Source organism: Lycorma delicatula, chromosome 4 (assembly GCF_047948215.1).
Source record: "Lycorma delicatula isolate Av1 chromosome 4, ASM4794821v1, whole genome shotgun sequence".
Taxonomy (NCBI): Eukaryota; Metazoa; Arthropoda; class Insecta; order Hemiptera; family Fulgoridae; genus Lycorma; species Lycorma delicatula.
Window position 1 is genome coordinate 41,519,058 of NC_134458.1, and position 19,279 is coordinate 41,538,336.

General features: G+C 30.3%; 1 protein-coding gene across 5 annotated transcripts in view; it reads left to right on the plus strand.

Annotated features, from left to right (window-relative positions):
- The first annotated feature begins 570 nt into the window (after positions 1–570).
- Positions 571–19,279, plus strand: part of LOC142323313 (protein GUCD1) — a 29,108-nt gene continuing 10,399 nt past the window's right edge. For all 5 annotated transcript variants that reach the window (XR_012756078.1, XR_012756080.1, XR_012756077.1 and 2 more), the window contains exons 1-5: positions 571–883; positions 2,076–2,235; positions 4,171–4,297; positions 12,772–12,917; positions 15,605–15,753. Coding sequence is in view for 1 of the 5 variants with exons in the window: in XM_075362792.1 (XP_075218907.1) it covers positions 856–883; positions 2,076–2,235; positions 4,171–4,297; positions 12,772–12,917; positions 15,605–15,753 (610 nt within the window). In the remaining 4 variants the exon portion in view is untranslated. The remainder of the gene's footprint in view (positions 884–2,075; positions 2,236–4,170; positions 4,298–12,771; positions 12,918–15,604; positions 15,754–19,279) is intronic.

The following is a 19,279-nucleotide window of genomic DNA, read 5'->3' on the forward strand; positions in this document are numbered from 1 at the left end:
CCTCAGAATCTGAAGTTTGAACAACCTAGATATTTTATCGATCTAATCACTGCAGATCAAGAGCGCAAGCCTTTAAATTGCTATTTTTGTAGAATTCAAGAAGCTAGTCTTGAAAAGCAAAGCTTGTGCTCTTTTGATGAACGTCTATAATAGTAACAAATTAGAATAGACATAAATTTGTAACGAAGTCAGGCTTTTATTATTATGAAATTCAGTATAAAAATAATAAGGAAGTTTTATTTTCTCTCCTGGTTATTTATTTATTTTTAATGTGGCTTTAAAAGTAAAAATATTTACAACCTTTCAAGTTACTTCGAAAAACCCCCAACGTCTCAGAAGGCCAGCTGGTAATTTGTTAAAAATATCTTGTTACCAAGGTTTTGTTTTACACATCGCCTATTATTCAACAGATGGACACAACTTGTTTTTATCTTATGAAAATAAATTTGTTCCTGAGAAACATAATTACGAATTAATTTAACCGCCTAGCTACAAAACGATTTGTTAACTGGGTCTTTAGGTCGATTATACCCAAGTATAATCGACCTTTACAAGTCGACATCAGTTACAAATGACATTCGTACATCTCCCTGCGTAGCGTGTTTGTCATTTTGAACGCTTTGTTGTTTAGAGTTGGTAAATAAAGTTCTTTTAATTTAATGTTAAATCTTCGCTTATCGGTTGTATGTTGTGTATGCTTATGCAACTTTTATTTTATCAGCAATAATTGTCTAATATTTATTATACGGTGAAAGTGAATAATTCTGTTGATTGTGCAGGTGCTTATTTAAATTTTTTTATAAATTGAAATAATTGTTGAAAAAATATATTCAGGTTACTTATTATGCGTGAAGAATGGAGGGAAATGACATTTTGGATTGTGGTAAGGTTGATTTTGATTGTACTTGCTTCTTAATAATATAGCAAAAATGTTTAAGACAATAATATTTTATTTACTTATATTCAATTAGTATAATAGTTCTGCTAAAGTTTACAGTACATGTTAATGATATACTACTGCTAGTTGATAATCTACAAATGTTTTCCTGTTAAAGATTATTAAGGTTTATCCTGATTAATTGTTAACAATATGTTTTTAGCTTTTCATACTTGTATAACATTGTCTGCTGTTAATACATTGTATAAATTCACCAATGTTAAGTACTTACAAATTCTGTAATTTTGTGTGACTCATCTTTTTATAGTAAAGGACTTTATAATAATGTATTTGTACACTGCTCTTTTGCTTTCATAAGAGAATTCATTAATAATTATAATCACCATTAATATAAGTTGGTCAGTCAAGGATTGCTCTAAAATTTGGTACCTTGCTATTAACACTCTTTTCAGATTTAAACTCTCAGATGTGGTGTGCTGTTTATCCCCATGCTGCCCCTTTTCTTTCTAAATAAAACCATTCATAAATAAAAGGATACACTGCATTACTTCCCAATCTGGGAAGCATGTATTAGGGTATTTTATTCTGTATAAAAGAAATTGTTTTTCTACTGTACTAAATTATTTGATACCACTTTTTCTCACCTCGGCCTCGCCTTTACAATAAAGTTAGTCAAAAACCTTCCTTGGTACTGTTGCAGCAACATGGATTAGGTATAGGTGTGTTGTAAATATTCAAATCAGTGGGAATTAAAGATGTAAAATTAGCCATCTGCAGATGTAGTTATGTCAATTGATGTAATATATAGTGACGACAAAGTACCAGTTATATTATGGGTTAATGCTGATGACTGTTGGGGAAATCTAAATTCTGTTTTGAATTTGGTTTTTCTGGAAAACAGAATTATTTTAAGGTCATTTGAAATACCGTTTTTTATATGAAATCAAAAGTTTTGCATTTTTCTTGAATCTACTTTTTTTAAGAACATTCACTTGTAATGTGAAATAAAACAGCCAAGTTAGGTTAAATCAGTTAGTATTTTTTTGAAATTTATATTTAAAAACCAACTTATTACAGCTGTAATTAGACCATTGTTATTGGTTTAGAATTATGTAATTTCTTATTTCAAAATTATAATTTTCAAACATTAATGTATGTTGTTTTTTTTATCAAATAGATTTAGCCCCTGTAAAAATGAGAAAAATGAGATATGTAAAACAGCGGTACAGCTGGGATTGTGGAGTTACTTGTATTATGATGATTTTACCATTAAATCATTATTCTAATTTTCTAAAGAATTTTCATCAGATTTGTAAAGAAGAAAGTTTCAATAAAAGGTAAATATTGTGATTTATTTTCTTAAATTTAATGCTTATTAATTCGTATTTGTATATAATTTTGAATTATATACATAATAAATAATTATTTCTTAATTACATACTTTTTAACTCTTTTGCTGCATAGTACTAAGTGAATTATGAAGTATGTCTACCGTTGAGACTGCTAATCAACAAGTCATTCATTCATTTGTATAATCGATCAGCTGAATTATGTAAGTTGTTATTCAACTTAGTTACAGTACTTATTCGTTTTTTGAAATATCTAGCGTATTTATTGTCATAGAATAAAATCTCAATCGGCCATTAAATTGATGGTTTGTTTATGTTAAATCTAAAGTTTTTGATTCGCGTAGTTTTTTCTTGTTTCTCCATATTTTTTCACTTGGCATAATGCATGGTCTGAATAAAGTATGTACTTATTTTTCATTATTAGATAGACATTCATTATGTTTTTCAACTCGCTGACTTTCAGCAATATATATAATCTCTATTTCTTCAGTTCATATTATATTAGTCTGTTGTAAAACAAAAATTAGTGTTTGTGAAATTATCTGCTAGTGTATGTTAAGATCTACATCTCATTAAGTTGTACAACATTTGATACAATAAACTGTAGTGTATATATTTTATCAGTTATATTCAGTCAGAGTGGTTCATAGCCATAGCCGTAACGTAAGATTATAAAGCTATATATACTACTGCAATTTTGTTGAAAGTCTTAAATGCAAATCACTTATTATCAACAGATTTACTAAAATTAATCTCTGTGATATGTAAATTAAAAAGTAAACTGAAACTGTAGCCACAAGCAAGTGTAAAATCACTGTTGAATCACCAAGACTTTAAAGATTTTTTTTTTTAAAGGATTGTAAATATGAGAATGTGCGCCATACAACTACTGTAATGAATTTCTCATCCGAACAAAGTATGTGCAGCCAACTTTATTGTTACATAATTATAACTGAACAGCTACTGGAATTTTAAAAGAAACAATAAATGTGTAAAAATACAACTGAGAAATTCTATTGAATTATTTATTTTCATTGAGAAAAATAAAAGATTAAAATTAATTTTCTCCCATTTGTATTAAGAGTTCATGTTTTTATTTCAAATACAAAACTATAATTCAGTGATAAGAAATTATATTACTTAACATTTCGTGGAGTTTGACTAATTTTTTTATTTCCAAAACTGATGCATTCGTGCATGCGTAAATATACACACATAATTTGGTTTATCATGCCTGTGTATGTGTTTGTAAATGGAAATGCTTGTTATTATTTTTAGAGAATTCTTTGTTTTTATTGAAACTTTTAACTCATTACTGGTGTAAATATTTTTCAATATAATGAATGAATCTTCAAATGAAAGCCCTTGCAGTAATTTAGTTAATTTTTTCCCCAACAATACAAGTATATGAAATCTGTTCTAAAATTTTATTTTAATTGATGGTAAAGAAAAGAGTGGAAAAATTTTATACACATTACATATCTACATTACTTCTACTTATAATCAACACTCATAATATTATTACCCTAAACATAACACAATCCTTGATATGTCTGAGCTGCGCTACATTCTTCCACTTGCAAAATATTCCTAACATTCAGCAGGAGAGAGAGTGACAGACAAGTCCTTGTTTTATTGATTGCTTCTTTTTATCCACACCAAATAAAATGAATAGCAGTTATTCATGTAACTTACATATTACTGTAGATAATACACATGCGCCTTCTTGCTGTAGAAACCAGTCTATTTTCAATAGCTAATCAGATGTTGCTTTTGGAATAACCATCATATTTTTCATCCTAGAAAAAAGACCCACTTGGAGAGGTACATTCAGCTTGAACTGACTGCTCAGACTGTTAGAACCACTGCTGTAAATATCACAGCTTAATTATCTGTATAAATATTTATTTTATTTGTTTACAGCACATGGACTATAGATCTGTGCTATCTGCTTAGAAGATATGATGTGAAACATGTTTACTGCACTTTGACTATCGGCATTAATCCACATTATAAAGATCAGGCATTCTATACTAAAATTCTTAACAAAGTAAGTAGTGTAGACAGTTAGGGAGTGAATTTTTGCTCATATATTTCTTTTTACTTAAATTACAATTTTATACCTGTACTGAAGTGTCATTTCATACTTGCTTAACAGTTAGGCTGTTTAAAAAGCCCTGTTGCTGTTTTTTTTTTAACAAATTTAAGTGGTCTTTAATTAAAGAATAAGTTCAAGACAGAGTTTTACATAATTCTTGTTTTTTTTAAGATCTGATTCTAAACTTACAACTATTTATAGTGCTTCTTATTGGAGCGGGAAAGGAATTTTTTAATGAGGTAAAAATATTTTTTAATTAAAATTTCCTTCAGTGTTTTTTTATAAACTGTTTTGTTTTATCATAGATGTCATACAGTTGTATGTTATAATTTATAGAGAAATATAAAGTTTGGCAGCATGTTTATTGGAGCTATTGAGAGTATGATCCTGCATGCCTGTGGAATGCTACAAGGACTTTGAATCCTTTTCATGGGTTGCAAAACAAAAGGCCAAACTAGTAGTTAAGGTGTTTACTAGGTAAAGCAAACCTTGTAATCCATTTTTCTACCTAAGGTTCCAGATTTTCACAATTTTGTAGAACCACCTTCAAGGACTCCACCATCTACAAACTATGCACCTAACCTTAAAAGAAATTATCTAATTCTGCGCTTAGTTTTGTAAATAAACCAATAACATAGTTTAAAAAACAAAACGACACAATAACTAGTGTTTATTTTAAAGTATGTTAGTTGTGATCTATATAGGAGTATTGGTTAGAATGTGATTGTGCTGTTATACAAGTACCCTTAATGATTGATATTTTTTTGTCTTCAGTCATTTGACTGGTTTGATGCAGCTCTCCAAGTTTCCCTATGTACTGCCAATCATTTCATTTCGGTATACCCCCTACATCCTATATCCCTAACAATTTGTTTTACGTATTCCAAACATTGCCTGCCCGTACAATTTTTCCCATCTACCTGTCCCTCTAATATCAAAGCGACTATTCCAGGATGCCGTAATATGTGGCCTATAAGTCTGTCTCTTCTTTTAATTATATTTTTCCAAATGCTTCTTTCTTCATCATCTTGCTGCAACACCTTTCACTTGTCACTTTATCCATCCATTTGATTTTTAACATTCTCCTATAACACCACATTTCAAAAGCTTCTAATCTTTTCTTCTCAGGTACTCCAATTGTCCAAGTTTCACTTCCATATAAAGCTACACCCCAAACATATACTTTCAAAAATGTTTTCCTGACGTTTAAATTTATTTTTGATGTAAGCAAATTATATTTCTTACTGAAAACTTGTTTCGCTTGGGCTATTCAGCATTTTATATTGCTCCTGCTTCATTCAAATTTAGTAATTCTACTTTCCAAGTAACAGAATTCTTCTACCTCCATAATCCGTATTTTTATAATTAGTGGTCCATCTACATTATTTCTGCTACATTTCATTACTTTTGTTTTATTCGTGTTTATTTTCATGAGGTAGTTCTTGCATAGGACTTCATGCATGCCATTCACTGTTTCTTCAAATCTTTTTTACTCTCAACAAGAATTACTATATCATCAACATATCGTAGCATCATTATCTTTTCACCTTGCACTGTTACTCCGAATCTAAGTTGTTCTTTGTTTAACACATTATTATATTTTAATTTATGTACCCCAAAATTTTCCTTAACTTTCCAGTATGCTCTGTCTATTTTACCAGTGTTCATTTCTCTTTCCACTTCTGAACACTTTTCTTTAATCCACTCTTCTTTTGCTAGTTTGCACTTCCTGTTTATAGTATTTCTTAATCGTCGATAGTTCCTTTTACTTTTTTCATCACTAGCATTCTTATAACTTCTACGTTCATCCATCAGCTGCAATATATCGCATGAAATCCAAGGTTTTCTACCAGTTCTCTTTGTTCCACCTAAGTTCGCTTCTGCTGATTTAAGAATTTCCTTTTTAACATTCTCCCATTCTTCTTCTACATTTTTACCTTATCTTTTTTACCCAGACTTCTTGTGATGTCCTCTTCAAAATTTTTCTTTACCTCCTCTTCCTCAAACTTCTCTAAATTCAACCGATTCATCTGACACCTTTTCTTCAGGTTTTTAAACCCCCGATCTGCATTTCATTATCTCTAAATTATGGTTGCTATCAATGTCTGCTCCAGGATGTGCTTTACAGTCGAGGAATTGTTTCTAAATCTTTTTTTAACGATGATATAATCTATCTGATACCTTGCAGTGTCACCAGGCCTTTACCATGTGTATATTCTTCTATTATGATTTTTAGACTAGGTGTTGGCAATTAATAAATTACACTTTGTGCAATACTCAATAAGTCGGTCCCCTCTTTTATTCCTGTCCAGCCCATATTCACCCACAATATTTCCTTCCTTGCCTTTTTAAATGCTTGCATTCCAATCTCCAACTATTATTAAATTTTCATCCGCTTTTGTGTTTAATTGCTTCATCAATTTCTTTGTATACACACTCTACTTCATGATCATCATCATGATCATCATGAATACCTTTAGACAAATAGATGGTAACAATTGTTGTCAGCTAAGGTTTTGCTTTTATCCTTATTACAATGATTCTATCACTATGCTTTTTGAAATACTCTACTCTCTTCACTATCTTCTTGTTCATTACAAAACCTTCTCCTGCCTACCCTTTATTTGACACTGAGTTAATTATTCTAAAATCAAAAAGAGGAATAGTCGTTTTCCTCTTCTCACCAAACCTCGCTAATTCCTATTACATCTACATTTAACCTATCCATTTCCCTCTTTAGATTTTCTAACCTACCAGTCTTTTATAGACTTCTCACATTCCATGCTCCGACTCGTACAATGTTATTTTTTAATTTTCTGGTGACCCCTTCCTTAGTAGTTCCACCCGGAGATCTGATCAGGGGACAAGTTTACCTCAGGAATATTTAACCATGGAAGGTGTCTCCATCTTTGTTACATGAAAATGCAGAGAGCCACATTTTCTTGGAAAAAAAACAGCTGTAGTGTTCCATTGCTTTTAGCTGCACAGTACTCAGAAGATTGAGTGATATTGATATGGCCATTTAGGTCCTCCTGACCTACACTCTTTACTCCATTCCTTATCTGGCTCTCAACAGATACCTCTCTGATATGGTTTTTTATCATTAACCCTTCCACACCAGCTTCTATAACAAGAAGTGCCACCCACCTTATGGAAAATTATTAGAAGCAGTATAATAGGTTTAGATGAGATTGGATAAATATATGCCTCATGTGCAGTTTTCGTTCAAAAGATTTGGAAAATTTATTATTTTTCATATATACAAATTTGATGGTAATATTAAAAAATTTTACATTAGTAATCAAAATATTATTTATTACAAATTTTGTATTATATATTTTGTTTTTGCAATAAATCTTATAACATAAATGTTGTTTTTAATAGGTTTTTTTGTATGAGGATAAAGTAAGCATACCAACGAGTCAGTCATTTGATGTAATTTAAAATAAAATTCTAACAAATATTAGCAGTTATAAAAAATTGAATAATGTACATGATTGAACTTTTGCTTAAACAATATGCATATTTAGTGTTATAACATAGTAATACTATTATTTTTAGAAAATAAAAAATTAAGTTTATGTAAAGTAATGTAAACTAGGTTTATGTTATTGATTAGTAAATTGTTTTCACTGTGAAATCTCATAAGACTGCTATATAAATTGCATGAGAGAAATTGATGTATTTTACATCCTTTATGTATTTTTACATAATTCAGTTTTATCATTTTTTCAGTTTTGTTCAGGTTGTTTTTAAATAATATTAAAAAAATGTATTTATGTCTGTATAGCTGTAAATATGCCAAATACAAATTGTTATTTTATTTTTCACCATAATTCATAATAATTTCATAAAAATCTGTTTGTACTTGTATTCCTTTTACATATAGTGTTTAAAAACTGAATCCCATAAAACAATATCTTTAGAAATTTCAGAATAATTTTTGTGATAGGATATTTAATAAATTTGTTTCATTTTGTTACTTTTTCTTATCTTCTTTTTTATTTCAATGAAGGTTTGTGTATGTGTTTTAGTTACATTACATTCATAAAAAATAATTTAGTGTGTCATTATAGAATTGCATCATTTAAAATTTTTTTTTTTTTGCCAGATAAAACATATGAAATTCATGTATACAAAATTAATACTTATCTATATGTTCTCTAACATGAAATAAAAATTTACGTTTATTAACTGCTGGTCATCAGTACTAACAATATAAATTCTTATTAATGGATTTTTAAAAATAATTTAATCTATTCAAATTGATTTTGATAAAGTAAATTTTATATCATAATGTACTAATATATGATACATTAATTACTGTAATGTGTACTGATTATTTTTATTTTACTGCTAATTTCTGTATCACAAATTCAGTGACTCAAACTTAATTTAAAAGAATGACAAAATGTTAAAAGTAAAATAAATAAATGAAATTTTTTATTTCAAGTTTAATTTGTTTAATGTTTTTCCATCTGTTTCTACTTTTAGTTGTAGCAATATGTAAAGTGAGTTTATGTATTTCATTAAAATTATCAAATTTAATCAGAATTGAGTATTTGAACAAAAAACAAGAACAATAAACTGTCTTAATTACTGAACAAACTTCTAAGCAGATTTAACACAGACAAAGGAATGAAAGAGGGGACCTACTTAGAGTTTTGCACGAAGTATAATTTAGTAATTGCCAACACCCAGTTTAAAAATCATAATAGAAGAATATACACATGGAAAAAGCTAGGTGATACTGCAAGGTATCAGATAGATTATATCATTGTTAAAAAAAGATTTAGAAACGATTCCTCGACTGCAAAGCACATCCTGGAGCAGACATTGATAGCAACCATAATTTAGAGATAATGAAATGTAAATTGGGGTGTAAAAACCTGAAGAAAAGGTGTCAGATGAATCAGTTGAATTTAGAGAAGCTTGAGGAAGAGGAGGTAAAGAGGATTTTTGAGGAGGACATTGCAAGAGGTCTGAGTAAAAAAGATAAGGTAGAAAATGTAGAAGAAGAATGGAAGAATGTTAAAAAGGAAATTCTTAAATCAGCAGAAGCGAACTTAGGCGGAACAAAGAGAACTGGTAGAAAACCTTGGATATCATGCGATATATTGCAGCTGATGGATGAACGTAGAAATTATAAGAATCCCAGTGATGAAGAAAGTAAAAGGAACTATCGGCGATTAAGAAATACTATAAACAGGAAGTGAAAACTAGCGAAAGAAGAGTGGAATAGAGAAAAGTGTTCAGAAGTGGAAAGAGAAATGAACATTGGTAAAATAGACGGAGCATACAGTAAAGTTAAGAAACATTTTTGGGTACATAAATTAAAATCTAATAATGTGTTAAACAAAGATGGTACACCAATTTATAATATGAAAGGCAAAGTCGATAGGTGGGTGGAATATATTGAAGAGTTATATGGAGGAAATGAATTAGAAAATGGTGTTATGGAGAACATTGGATGAACTACTGCATGAAAATAAACAAGAACAAAACAAAAGTAATGAAATGTAGTAGAAATAATGAAGATGGACCACTGAATGTAAAAATAGGAAGAGAAAAGATTATGGAGGTAGAAAAATTTTGTTATTTGGGAAGTAGAATTACTATAGATGGATGAAGCAGAAGCAATATAAAATGCTGAATAGCACAGGCGAAACGAGCCTTCAGTCAGAAATATAATTTGTTTACATCAAAAATTAATTTAAATGTCAGGAAAAGATTTTTGAAAGTATATGTTTGGAGCATAGCTTTATATGGAAGTGAAACTTGGACGATCAGAGTACCTGAGAAGAAAAGATTTGAAGCTTTTGAAATGTGGTGCTATAGGAGAATGTTAAAAATCAGATGAGTAGATAAAGTGAGAAATGAAGAGGTGTTGCTGCAGCAAATCAATGAAGAAAGAAACATTTGGAAAAATATAGTTAAAAGAAGAGACAGACTTATAGGCCACATATTAAAGCATCCTGGAATAGTCGCTTTAATATTGGAGGGACAGGTAGAAGGAAAACATTGTGCAGGCAGGCAAAGTTTGGTATATGTAAGACAAATTGTTAGGGATGTAGGATGTAGGGGTATACCGAAATGAAATGACTAGCACTAGATAAGGAATCTTGGAGAGCTGCATCAAACCAGTCAAATGACTGAAGACAAAAAAAAACCAGATCCTTCCAAATAATATAGATGTGCAAAAATCAAAGGTCACAGGTGTTAACCACTAACCAAACAAAACTTTTAATTGTGAAAAATCACTAAGTACCAGTCTAATTGACTTTGCTATGCACTAATTTTGAAACCTTCCACTGCAGATTTTTCTTACAATGTAGATTATTTTAAGATCTCTTTTCATGTTTCCATTATGTTCTTGGCTGAAATTCATGATGACTAGATTAACCTCCTTTGTAACTATTGTAAGACATATATTTATTTATGTATTTTAAAGATCTTGAAATTTTCAAAAGATTAATTTTTCCTAATTTTTTCAGTGTCAATAATTGTGTGAAAGAAATCTATGTTTTTTGATTCATTACATTATGCTGCTTATTGAAAATTAAGTTTCATATTTAATGTTAATAAATGTTTCTGACTGTTTACATATTAGTCTATTTATGAGGACATTTTTTGAAAGGTTGTAAATAAAGGTTTCCTTGGTTGTTAAATATAAAAACTGGAATTGAGGGATAGTAGCTGTTTTCAAATTTTTTCCTTTATTATTATTTATAATGTATTGAATGTATTTCATTTTTTTTTTATTCACTGATGTTAAAAAAATGTATATTTATATATGTTATTGATATGATAATATCAACAACTTAAAATTTCATTGGGTGTTTATTTTACTAACATAATTATATCCTTGATTTACATAACTATTTCTTCAGACTATCACAAAACAAGTAAATGTAGGCCTTTATCTTAAAGGCTTGTTTATTATTTATCTGTTTTTTCTTTTATAAATTCTTGTTTGTTTCACTTTTACTTCCCTGGCACCATATCTCTAGAGCTGTGCTGCAAGAAGGAAAGTTTGGTAACAGTTAAAAAATGGGGTATGGGTTTTTTGCCATTTCTCAGTGTTTTGTGGTCCAGGGACCCCAATAAACAAAAGCAAAGTGTGGAATAAAGAGTGGACATATGTATTTACATGTGTTGGTGTATTTGAAGCTTAATAACTTTTGACAGGATAAACTGACTTTGATGAAATTTTGTACAGACTTGTGTATTTGGGATAAGTTGTTGGTAAAATTTTTGGGTCAATATCTCCAATGAGTGAGGTATCTTGGGATAATTTTTTTCAGAATTTGCAAACAGCCCCACTTTATATTTAGCTCAGTGTATGCTTGCATACTTACCATTTTTAAAAAAAAAATTGCCCCAAAATTCCTCCCTTGCCAAAAATTAAAAAAAGCTATCTTTTTATTTATTGCATATTTTTTCAACTGATTTTTTTTAAATTTCTTTCTAGGCATAGTAGTAGTTCAAGTGACTCAAAAAAATACATTGGGGGCAATATTGGAGAGCTTAAAAAGTTGGGGAAAAAAATCAATTTTTAGTATTTTTTAAAACTGTTTTTGGTTTATTTAAACTTATTTAACGTTTTTTCATGTATCATTATTTTTCCACTATATAAGAATAAATAACCAATGCCAAGAAAGTGTTACAACATTGTTGTCAACTTTTTATAAATTATACTCAGAAACTTTTTTTAATTTTATTTATAAGTTGTTTTAATTAGATTTTGTTAATAAAGCATTCTTACTGGTACAGAAATACATTTCCCAATGTGTCATAAATAAAATAACATAATAGTTAAAAATTCATTTGATCTCAAAACATAAGCTGCTACTATAAAATTTAATGTATAGTTGTATAAGATTTAAAATTGTAAACAATTGTAATTAATTATAAACAAGTTTTAAGATTATAAATACATCCATGATGACCTGTGAACAAATGTATTCTAATCCAAACTGGCATCCAACTAAGGAAAGTGAGCTCAGCCAGTTGTTTTAGATGGATTAAAAGAAAGGTAGGCTAAAGAGACAAGTGGCAAACTTTTTTCAGGAGGTAATTTAGTTTATAGCTTGGACTAACAACAAAACAGTATGGAAAAAATTTCTTGAAGCAGTAATATTGATCTGCATGTTTTCTGTTAGCGTCGTCACATCTTGAAGGTCCAGCATCTGAATTTGACGGACTTGACATTTTTTTATGCATATAAAAGTTTTATATCATATTCCCATCTCTAAACTTCAAGCATGTGTGGTTAATTAATCGTAACGTATGGTGTTCTTGATCCAGTATTTTCTTATTAGAGTACTGTATTTTGACTTAATTTTTTTTATCAGTTAAGCCTTTGTTTTTCATTTGATATCAAATATCTGACTTAACTGTGTATCTTTTCATTGTTTTTGCATAAGGATGAAGAACGTGTAACAAGAAGGTTTAGTGAGGCAGAAAACTGTGGAATTACTGTGATAAAGAAATCACTTCAAATCAGTGATCTTATAAATCATCTTCATTCTTATGGCCCAATTATTCTGCTTACAAATGCTAATCTGCTTCGGTAAGATCATATCTTAAATTCTTTGTGTTCTTTTCTATTTATGTCTTGAAAAATGTAAGGAATACAGCTCTAAAAATTTGTATTTCCTAAATATTGTAAAGATTTACCAGGAAATTTTGGTTGTTCTTGGTTGTATACCAGATTAATTCGGTCATTAACATAAAATTGGATGATATACTAAGATTTAAGACAGTCACTTTGTATGATTAAAACCTGTGAAAATGGAACTTCTTTTGGTCTCAACAAATTTCATATGTATCCATGTACAGTGTGTAAAAAAATTGCTGGAAATTTAAGTAACTTTTAAACAAACATAGATAAAAAATAAAAATTTTACACTTGTTTACTTGCATAAAAAACTAACTTAATTTTGACATACAAGGTAAATCTATCCCTTACCCCTAAATTTCCATGTAGAGCAACAGTTTAAAATTGTTTAATTTAAGTCATGATTGATTAATACCACATTCTAAAGATCTACCATGGTGACGGAAAAATGCAAAAATTAAAGGCTCAAATCATGCTCATACACAAATTGGAAACTAATCAAATTTTCAGAAAATCTAGTTTATCTTATTAGATACGAGGGTCATTCAAATATAAACCTGAATTTTGCTGTACAAACTGACAAAGAGCAATGAATATAATGGGGCGCTGCAGGTAGTTAGTTGGATATGTGTAGAGGGGAGCAACCAGACAGCCACATCCATAGGTCATGTTCCCTTGTCAATAGCAGAATGTCTGAACGGAGGTATCATTGTCCATTACACAATGAATTATAATTCGATTTCTCACCAATGAAGATCCTCTGAAATTTTGACTCAACTCCAAACAAAATTCGGAGATGCTACCATGTCAAAGACTCGAAGTGTTTGATTGGGCCAAAAAATTTTGAAGTGGTCATGATGTAGTGGAGAATGAAAGTCACAAACATCATCTGTGGACCAGCGTCAATGATAATATCAGGCCATTTGTATGACCTTGTGGAAGATGACTGCCATATAACCGTTGCTGAAATTGCATCAGAGGTGGGCATAACATTTTGCAGTGTGCATACAATGTTGTCAGACGCTCTTGAATACAGCAAAGTTTTGGGAAAGGTTGATTCCACATCTTCTCACTGACGCACAGAGAAATGTCCAGAAAAACATATGTCAGCGGCTTCTGAATCGCTTTAAGGAAGAAGGAGAGGCATTTTTGGACCGTATTGTGACCTGTGATGAAATGTAGATCCACCACTACACCCTGGAAAGCAAAAGAGCAAGTATGGAATGGTGGAAAAGTGGTGAGGGGGCCCCAATTAAAGCCAAGAAACACTAGTCAGCTGGAAAAGTTCTGGGACACAGAAGGTGTATTGCTGATTGATTTCCTGCACAAATGAAGGACAGTAAATGCAGCATATAACTGTCAGTTTTTGGTTGAGGCCAGGGCTGCTTATCGCAATAAACAATGCCAGCAACTGATTCACAATGTCCTCCTTCTCCATGACAACACATGGCCACATACAGCAGCTCAGACTTGCAATAAACTTGCTAAAATTCATCAGACACATCTTAAACACTCACCCTACAGTCCAGACTTGTCACAGTGTGATTTATACATGTTTAGTTTGCTGAAAGAAACTTTAGAAGGGAAAAGATTTAAAGATGATGCCGCAGTCAAGCATTATGTGTGTAATTGGTTTTTGGGGCGGCCATCTTGGTTTTTTATGATATCATAAAAAAAAGCTTTAGGAAGCTACCTGTCCAGTGGAGAAAATGTATTTCTGTTGAAGGAAACTATGTAGAAATATAAGGTAATTTATTTGTAATTTTATCTAATATCAATAGAGCTCATTAAATTCCAGTTTATATTTGAAAGACCCTCGTATTTTCCATGTAATTTATAATGTATACTTTTTTCTGTAAATTATCATTAAAAGGTTTTTATACAATTATGAAAAGATTTGATGAATAATCTGGATTGAAATTGATGTAAAATATCTGGTTGAATTTTTTGTAGATAGCATTACAGCATAGGCAGGATCACTGTAAAGGTACTTTCATAGAAAGTACCTAATAAAGTATGTTACACTTTTTGGAAATTTGACTGTATTAGTTTTAATTTTTCACACTTAAAATTAACTTATTTTGATTTTTTTTTTTATGAAAGATTATTTTTACAGTAATGATTAAGATAATGTGAATTAGGTATTTCAGAAAAATGAGTTGGATAGTGTTGCAAAAACAAAGTTTATTTGCATAAATGATTAATTATTTTTACCATTTGATGAAATGTAAGTGACCTTCAATAAAATTCTGAACCTAATATTCTTAATCTTAAACATTTGAACAGAATGGTTAAGGTAGTCTAAAACAGTTCAAATTTTTATTTGATCCGGCATGCAGTTGTATTAAGTCTAAACACAATCTTAACATAACCTTACAAATGACTGTGTAAAATAAAACAAGATATGTAGAGCATATTGCTTAGGTTCTGATAATTACGTACTGTTCAAACTAAAACAGTTAATTGTTTTGATTAAAATCTGTTTGGCAGTGAATAGAAATGTATTTGCTTGTTTAGTTTATTACTAAAACTTGCATGTGCACGTTGAACTTTATATATTACTTGTGCAGTTTTATTGCTTAAAATGATATATAAGTTAAATACTATTTACTAAATAAATAATTTTGTGTATATTTCAGTTGTGACACATGTAGAGTCAACAGATTTACATCAGGATTACAAACTTGTCTTCATTTGCCACTACCATATCATGGGCATTATATTTTAGTGTTTGGTTATAATTTACCTAATGAAAAAGTGTATTATCGCAACCCATCATACAGAGATAGTAAGTTTTTTCAATACATAATATTTGTATATAAATAAGCATAATACTCATGTATAAATTAACAAACTAGTATGTTAATAAATCAAATTGAAAAAAAATTTGATAAAATACTCTTACTAAAGAGCTAAAGAGTAATGTCTCACTGGCTAAAAGATTTCCAAGAGCTTATATCCGTAAATATAGCATATCTAAAAATGTAGATACTTCAAGCACTATAGCCCCTATGTCAGTATTTATTAATGAAACTAATATTGTTACACAGAAAGTAGATTTCTTTTGGTCAGGTCTATCTGTTTTTAAAAATATCTATTAAAGGAACAATTTGAAAATTTGTCCATTATGATAAAAAAAGCTGTAGATCCACTGAGTTAGAGCTTTGTATATTTATGTTTATATGTTAAAAGTTTTAGTTTTATATGTAAAATAAAGTATTTAAAAGAAAAGCACTGATACAAAGGCTTAAAACTGTCTTAATGTGATCATTTTCCAGATCTTGTTTGCTACAGTTATTATATATTTTGTGTATTATATATAATACTCTCTTTCTCTATGCTTATCTCTATCCTTTCACTTTAGCATCCTTTCAAAACGCATGCATTTGGTATCCATTAGAAAGAATGAAATGCATTAGTTTTTACAAGAGTATGTGTAAATTTTCAAGAACTGTGATCGATTTACCACTTCAGATTTTTGGATTTTTTCGTGAAACAAATAAGTCTTCTATTTACTATTTTTCCAAACTTCAATTAAATTTAAGTCATCAAGAATATTAGGTATAATTCAGTGGCCCTTACTTTACACTTTTGTATAAAACTTTGCTAAAGTTGCATCCCACAGCTTTTCTAGAATTATCAGTTTTATAATTTACTTCCTCACCATTTATTTAGAACTGCTGCTGCGTTTAATCTGCACTTGCACATAAAACTTTGTTATTATAAGTCCACCTTATACCAGTAAATAGCATAATCAAGTTCTGACACCAGTGTACTGAGTTTTCTACTATTACCTACTGCAAGTCGATATTTATGGCCTAAATAATTTTTATCACTGAACCAATATTTTTAAAAAGTGTTGCAATTATAGACATTTTTTAGTAAAAAAAAAAAAACAAAAAAAAAACTGCTCGATAAATGTAGTCTATTTGCTAAACAATATTCTACCTTACATTAGTACCTATGTATATAAATAAAAATACTCTATACAGTGTTATTTTAAGAAAGCCAATGTTGGTATCTTAAAAATGACAAGAACTACAACAAATTTTAAATGGGGAGCCATCCCTACTTTTAAAATATGTTGTCTATATGGTACATAAAATATGTACCATAAGTTTTTGTTGTCCCATCTATTTTTTCAATATGGAAGCAAACATAACTTGTTAATTATTGCCGCTTAGAATTTATCATTGTAGAAGTTTACTTTTTTTGCATTGACCAACAGATATTGTTTTCTTTTTTAAACATCCTGCAATTTGATTTCATCTCTCCAGATGAATTTGACACAAAATTGGGGTCATTTATAGTCTCTTCAGCTATCCAGCTGCAACTAAAGTCTTCTGTCTTAACTGCTATCATCTTGAGCATGAAGTAAACTAGGCTTGTGTGCATGGTCTTTGTTTATCTGGAGCACTTTTGCTACTATGCAGATTGAGATAGTAGACATTTGATTGACTTCTCTTATAGATGACTTTGAAATATGCTAATGTGTTAAGTTTCAGCTTGTTTTGTTTGAACTGTATTACTGTAAATTCTACAAAGTTGTTTTTATCAAACAACATGTAAACACCCAAATCATCAATTATGTTTTTTTAAAACCCTTTCAATTAGGTGTACGTTTATGGATATCTTTCTTTGTAAGTAGAAGCTGCTGAAGTACATTTTCTGTTACTGAGGAAATACATTTTTAACTATGCAGTTTTACAGTATTTAAAAAATTTACCATTGGAAAATTTTAACACATGTGCCACCACTGCTCAATATTAGGGGGTAGGTTTTCCCGCAGTTGTGGAAGAGAAAGCTTGTTTGTTTTGCCTTTAAAACGTCCTGAAAAGATCACTGCGATATCTTTATTCAGTAGAGAGTGGCATCCTGGTGAGTGAAGACGTGTTTTCAGTTCTGGGTAGATTATTGATTTTGCAAAATGGATGAAAAAATCATGAATCAGTTGAAGATGACCCCCAGTCTGACCGGCCTTCCACTTCAAAAACCAATGAAAACATTGCAAAAGTTTATGATTTATTACGCCCTGACCGTTGAGTTACAATTAAGGAGATGACAAACTAAATTTAAGTTTCTACATGGTTTAATCAATTTTAACTGAAGATACCAAGTGCTTATATCCGTAAATATAGCATATGTAAAAATTTAGATACTTCAAGCACTATAGCTCCTTGTCAATATTTATTAATGAAACTGATATTATTACACAGAAATTAGACATGTGCCAAGTGTCTGCGAAATTCTTTCCAAAATTATTGTCAGACCAGCAGAAACAACAGTGACTTGAAGTGTCCTAAGAACTAAACTAATCAGGCCGAAACTGACACAGATTAGTTACATTGGGTAATTGCAGGCAACAAACCATCTTGACTTTATTGGTATGACTTTACTAAGATTTAATTGATGTGACCCAGAAACAAAGGCACAATCATCGCAGTGGAAGACAATGTTGCTGGTTCTCTTCAATTCTACAGGTATTGTTCATATCAAATTAGCTCCTAGGAGCCAGACAGTCAACCAGGATTACTTTAAAAGTGTCCTTCAGCATTTGCACGAATACATGCAGAAGAAAAGACCTGCACTCTGGCAAGACAAGAATTGGGCCCTCCACCATGACAACATACTGGCTCATTGTGTGTTCTCAATCGATTTTTTTGCCCAAATTCCTGTGCTTCTGCAACCCCTCCTCTGATTTAGCCCCTGCCAACTTTTACCTGTTTCCTAAATTGAAATTTTCACTGAAAGGAAACTGATTTGACTCAATTGAAGATATCCAAGCAAATACAGAGAGGTTTCTTAACACCCTTAAGAAAGAAAATTTCCAGGAATACTTCCAAAAGAAACACCTCTGGAGTTGGTGTGTTCAGTCAGAAGGGGGTCTACTTTGAAGAAGATCCATCACAATAGCCTGTAAGTACTGCCATTTTGAAATTACAAGCCCGGTCTTAAAAATTTCCAATCACACCTTGTAAAAATAACAAATCTCCCGGTGGGAACACAATGACAATACCTTGAATTCTTAGAATATATTTTGCTGAAGTCTATTGAGGGTTGCCTTTAAACATGAAGATACAATCAAAATTTTCAGCCAGCAGCGCATAATATGCAGAAGTAACACAATTTTTAAATACTTCGCAGTCAAATAGATTGCCACAATGGAGTTACATGTATCCAGAAAATTCCCAGATTCATCATTCCTTGACTTCAGTGATATTTAAAAGACAATTTGTACCAAACTGGTTTACTTCAATAAAAAAATGATAGCTGGAATAATGTAAATATTGAAAAAATTCACCATTATACAATGA